This window comes from Panulirus ornatus, chromosome 46 (genome assembly GCF_036320965.1).
Source record: "Panulirus ornatus isolate Po-2019 chromosome 46, ASM3632096v1, whole genome shotgun sequence".
NCBI classification, from domain to species: Eukaryota; Metazoa; Arthropoda; class Malacostraca; order Decapoda; family Palinuridae; genus Panulirus; species Panulirus ornatus.
The window spans coordinates 35,110,783-35,116,782 of record NC_092269.1 but is presented as its reverse complement, the minus strand read 5'-3'; the positions used below and the strand labels follow the sequence as shown (position 1 = coordinate 35,116,782).

The 6,000-nt window shown below is 39.7% G+C and overlaps 1 protein-coding gene across 1 annotated transcript in view; it reads left to right on the top strand.

Moving 5' to 3' along the window:
* The first annotated feature begins 3,931 nt into the window (after nucleotides 1–3,931).
* LOC139763224 (uncharacterized) overlaps nucleotides 3,932–6,000 on the top strand; it is a 63,252-nt gene continuing 61,183 nt past the window's right edge. Inside the window, exon 1 of the mRNA XM_071689082.1 lies at nucleotides 3,932–4,540. Coding sequence (XP_071545183.1) covers nucleotides 4,504–4,540 — 37 coding nt within the window. The 5' untranslated portion in view covers nucleotides 3,932–4,503. The remainder of the gene's footprint in view (nucleotides 4,541–6,000) is intronic.

Genomic DNA, 6,000 nt, shown 5'->3' with positions numbered 1-6,000 from the left:
CTCGTGCTGACTCATGGTCTGTTACGTGAACGACTGCACCGCGAAGGCCCATGTGTATGTACAAGTCTACACGTATAGGATAACAAACATTGTACATACACAGGTTAACAGACAGAGCAACGCAGGTGTAAAACTATCTAACGGCAACACACAAACAGTAATCATACGAGGATGATGGCTGGCAGAACTGGAATTAAAAAGAAAAAAAAGATGACAGCTGCTAATTTAATGCTCAGGATGAAATCTGCCAGAGAAACAAACCTCCCTGTGTGCCCCTCTCTGATCTGAGTTCAGGACCTCACTCAGATGAAGAAGTTCTGAGCCGTTCAGTTTGCGAGCAAGTAAGGTGAACATTTATGTTGGAGAAAGAACGAGACGACTTGCTACTGACAACCTTGGCTTTATCTTTATTAGATAATAGTGATATACTCTCTGGCCGTCTTGATTTTCACAGATTTTAAGGTATTTATTTGTACTGGTCATGCCAGGTGACATATGCTTCTCTATTTTAGTATGAGGTATGTAATACGAAGTACCTACTCATTACGTGATTACAAATGTTATGTAATTCGTAGATTCTAGTCATTAATTAAAATGTTCAATTGAATCACGAAGATAAGGATATATATATATATATGTAAAATACTTAATTGGTTTCCCGCGTCAGCGAGGTAGCGCCAGGAAAGACGAAGAATGGCCCGTCCACTCACAGTTTATATATATTATTTTTTTTATTATTATACTTTGTCGCTGTCTCCCGCGTTTGCGAGGTAGCGCAAGGAAACAGACGAAAGAAATGGCCCAACCCACCTCATACACATGTATATACATACGTCCACACACGCAAATATACATACCTACACAGCTTTCCATGGTTTACCCCAGACGCTTCACATGCCTTGATTCAATCCACTGACAGCACGTCAACCCCGGTATACCACATCGCTCCAATTCACTCTATTCCTTGCCCTCCTTTCACCCTCCTGCATGTTCAGGCCCCGATCACACAAAATCTTTTTCACTCCATCTTTCCACCTCCAATTTGGTCTCCCTCTTCTCCTCGTTCCCTCCACCTCCGACACATATATCCTCTTGGTCAATCTTTCCTCACTCATTCTCTCCATGTGCCCAAACCACTTCAAAACACCCTCTTCTGCTCTCTCAACCACGCTCTTTTTATTTTATATATATATATTATGTAAACGCCCATACATGGGGTACATCATATCTTCCAGGACGATTGTGGTCTCAGTTTGAGCCTCCTTTAAAGGGTTTATGCAATGGCGATTAATTTTCAATTCACTTTATTGTTTTTCTTCAATTTAGAAAAAAAAAATACGCTTTGAAATCGGTACATGAATAACGGAGTTATGCCGCTTGAAAAAAAAAGAGTATTTTTACCTATCTGAAAAATCCAATCGACCGGAAAAAGATATGACCGAAAACGAGGCTTGCCAGGCTGACAACACTACATGCGCAAATAATAATGGCGATTGTATGGCGAGAAGACATAGCGACTCGATCTCCAGCGAAGACTTAGACATATGTCCGATGGGTCCGATTTTTAAGGATCCTGACAACGGAGATGTCCAGGTAGAGAACCACCCATACCTTTTTTGAGCCGGATGCTGATCTGAAGAATCCAACACGCAAGGTAGCCCCGTGCCCAAAGGAAACGCAGGACGCTTGGGAAATGATTGGTAAGAAATATATTTTGTTACATTAAATATATTAAGTATTCTCGAATTATGAATATTTAAGTTTATATAGGGATATCGTCAATATTTAGAAGATACTACTTTATATATCGCTCCTTGCGTTGAATTTGATACAGGTTGGGCACAATAGCAGAGAGCTATATTTTTACATGTACAATGGGAATTATATGCAAAATGACCTCCAATACACTGCCAGTCAGAGCATTCCCTCCAAACTATATGCATGTGTACAGACACAAAACTTTAGCATTACAATATCCCCTCCGTAACAAGTTGCATTACTACTGTCGATTATGATTTCATAATTTGACAAAGTTACCATCATTATATTTACAGGTGTTTCTGTGGTCACTGTCCCCCAATGACGACAATTACCGAGTCAATTTTCTGCCATGAAATCCCACAGGCTATGGCTGTGCTTGAGGACGACCCAGAAAAAGCAATGTATCATTGAGCATCATGGTTTCCACCCAGTATGCCTACATCCGTCCATACTTCGAACTGCATACCATACATACAGACAGCAATACGATGACCTCCCAGAAACTAGTGGGTATCAAATGAGATGTTTGAGGACAATGTGTGGTGTGAGGTGGTTTGATCGAGTAAGTAACGTAAGGGTAAGAGAGATGTGTGGAAATAAAAAGAGCGTGGTTGAGAGAGCAGAAGAGGGTGTTTTGAAATGGTTTGGGCACATGGAGAGAATGAGTGAGGAAAGATTGACCAAGAGGATATATGTGTCGGAGGTGGAGGGAACGAGGAGAAGTGGGAGACCAAATTGGAGGTGGAAAGATGGAGTGAAAAAGATTTTGTGTGATCGGGGCCTGAACATGCAGTAGGGTGAAAGGAGGGCAAGGAATAGAGTGAATTGGATCGATGTGGTATACCGGGGTTGACGTGGTGTCAGTGGATTGAATCAGGGCATGTGAAGCGTCTGGGGTAAACCATGGAAAGCTGTGTAGGTATGTATATTTGCGTGTGTGGACGTATGTATATACATGTGTATGGGGGTGGGTTGGGCCATTTCTTTCGTCTGTTTCCTTGCGCTATCTCGCAAGCGCGGGAGACAGCGACAAAGCCAAAAAAAAAAAAAAAAAAAATAAAAAAATATATATATATATATATATATATATATATATATATATATATATATATATATATATGCACGCCTTTATCCATTCCCGGCTACCACTCCGCTCCACAGCATGAAACAGCATCGTTACCCCTTGCGACAGCTAGGTAGCGCCAGGAAAAACGGATAAAGGCCACGTTCGCTCACATCCATTCTCCAGTTGTCATGTGACATATATATACATATATTCCCCTCTCGTTTTTTTTTTTTAATTTTCCAAAAGAAGGAACAGAGAAGGGGGCCAGGTGAGGATATCCCCTCAAAGGCCCAGTCCTCTGTTCTTAACGCTACCTCGCTAACGCGGGAAATGGCGGTTTGAAAAAAAAGAAAAAAAAAATATATATATATATATATATATATATATATATATATATAATTTATTTGTGGAGCGGTAGTCTTCCTCCTTCTATATTGTTTTATTGCTAAATGGTGTGTTGTTATGTTGTCTTTTATCAATCCCTATATTATTGGCCATTTAATTCTGTAAAAATGCTTTCTTATGTTCACGGTCCTTCATGCTAGCTAAATATTGCAATAATGGCTGACCTGAATTTGACTAATTTTAATCCTTTTCTAACCGTAAATCATTCCTCTAAATTTCAATGTAATTGTAGTGTTCTTTGTTTTCCGCCATTTCATATTCATTTGCAATGTCTTCAAAACATTAAATGTTTAGATTTATTGACTGAACTTTATTGTAGTCCGCATTTAGACACGTCTCATCAGCACATTCCACCATTCCGGAAATCCGAAGCAAAAAGCATAACCCATACTGTACAGACGGCGAAAATAGACCGAGGAAAGACAAACGAACCCGCATAATATTACGCCAAGTCTCTGCGGGAGTCGTTACCGTCTTTCTAGCTCCTCACTCATTGCCAGTCCCAATTGATGTAGTTCAGCAATTACTCATTTAATCATGCGTAACCCGTTTGTATACGAAGCTATGAATTATCCTGGTGATTTTCGTATACGTTTTGGAGATGATGTTTGTTGATATGATGATGGAGAGTACGACTAAGAAAAATTGGTAGCCAGCAACTGCCAGTAAGTCCAGGAGAGACAAGTGGAGGTCCAGTTTAGTTGCGAGTTGGCCGCCAAGTCAGGAGGTCGAACTACGATAATCTAGCGAGCGGGCATTCTTATGAGAGTGGCTGTCTGTATTTTAATTATTGTGTTACCGTCATCATCAGTCTCAACAGGAAGTTTAGTGAACGATCATGACTATCAGGATTAATTGATTTCATCAACAAGAAAGCTGATTTGCTTAAATACTGAGGAATCGTACTACACACTAAAACGGTATATGTGCTTGACACAGGGTAACAGACGTAATCGAGGCCATAACTTGAATTTGTCAAAAGGAAAAAAAAAAGAAATCATGTCTGAATTAGTGGCAATGAAATATAGTGCTGCAACTGGAGTAGAGGGACCGCTACCAGCACGATGACTGATATGCGGCAGGAAGTGAGGAATTGAGACAATGATGGGGGACACCTCCAACACTGCCAGTGACACTCTAACAACACTTTAAGGATCGTTGACAACAGTTGGATGATCTTATTTATTGATAAAGGATTCGGTCATCTTCCATTGGTGAATGAAAGAAAGAAGATTCTTCAGAGGTTATAATAGTGAAGATTGTCCGTCAAAATGATTCTTAGTAAAGATCTACAAGAAATATTAGAAGGTAAGATGATTTCATTTATGGTGATGGTAATTGGCAGTTGGACGTAGTTTTCATCGACTGGGAATGCCTCTGAAAGTACTCTTTTAAGTTAGTTCTAGATATATGTGTTTGAAATGACCCTAGGTATGAATTAGAAGACAGCAACCTTGAAGTATTAAAGGTAACGGTAAAGATCATAATTTAAGCTTGGGGTGTAAAACAATTGTTAACAAGTGCAAACACTAATTAAACAATTATCAGATGCGTCAAACTACTTTTCTAATCATGGCATAGATGAAACACCTCCATTGACGTCTGGCGTAGTAGCAACACAAGGTGGTGGTGACGTGAAGTAGTACCGTTGCTTTGATACCTGGAGATGAAATATACTTACAAATGTATTAATGTCATTATGTATGTGGATATATGTGAAATTTTGTGCATATTAGTGAGTATGAGCTTTGTGTGTGCATCTTGACGATTGGGTCGAAAAAATGGAGTTGGAAATATTCTATGTAAAACCAGAGGGAGACACCCACAGTAGCAAAGAATGAGAGATATCAGGCAGACTTAACTATTTGAGCACGTATATTATAAGTGCTAAAGATCAGTGTTGCAAGCGTTACATGTTGAATCACAGATTTCAAGTCAAGAGCTGATGGAATACCTAGTCGAGAATTTAAGAGGGGATGATTGCGTAGGAATGCCTAAATATTACTATTATGTAACCCTTTGGACACTATAATACGACCCTCGAGCATGACGGTACGATCCTTGGATCATATGTGACCTTTGACCAGACACCTGAGTGTTAGGTCAAAGGCCATGCCATCATAGCTACTGGAGGGTCATACCTTCATATTAAAGGATCTTATCATTGTGCTACAGCGGTCGAAGAAACGCAGAAAAATCAGAGAGAAATGTGAAAATAGTCAATAAAAGATGCATATTTATCACGGTAGATTAGGGACATAGTCAATATTATCCGGTCAACGTTAGGTTGATAGAACCACTTGTCCCTGCAAGGTATGGTTTTCTTGCATTTGGTTAGTTGATTGATGTCGTATTCCTACATAACCCTAATTGATTTTAGATGATAACGGAAATTAGCTCAGTTGAAAAAGATCCTAGTTCTCTGGTAGATATTGATTGTATATACCGAATAATGTCATACCACATGCACTTCCTCACCCCACCCATGCAGCAAGTGGTGCTTCAATCAAGATGGCTTCCCGCGAAACGTCATGGAGATCAGTTAAGTAAATGTCAACTGGCATCTCACTAAAGCGTTGGGGAGGGGGAGGGGTGATTACATATGTTGCATTCTAAACAATATAATGATTTCTAAAACGTTTTCCCCAATCCCTTACGTTATTTACCACTTTTAACATTTGGATGCCCTGTACGAAATTACTTTCCACTTACTATACTCATCGCTTAGGTATCCTCGCCTCAATGTAAAGTGAACTATCCTTTCTTCC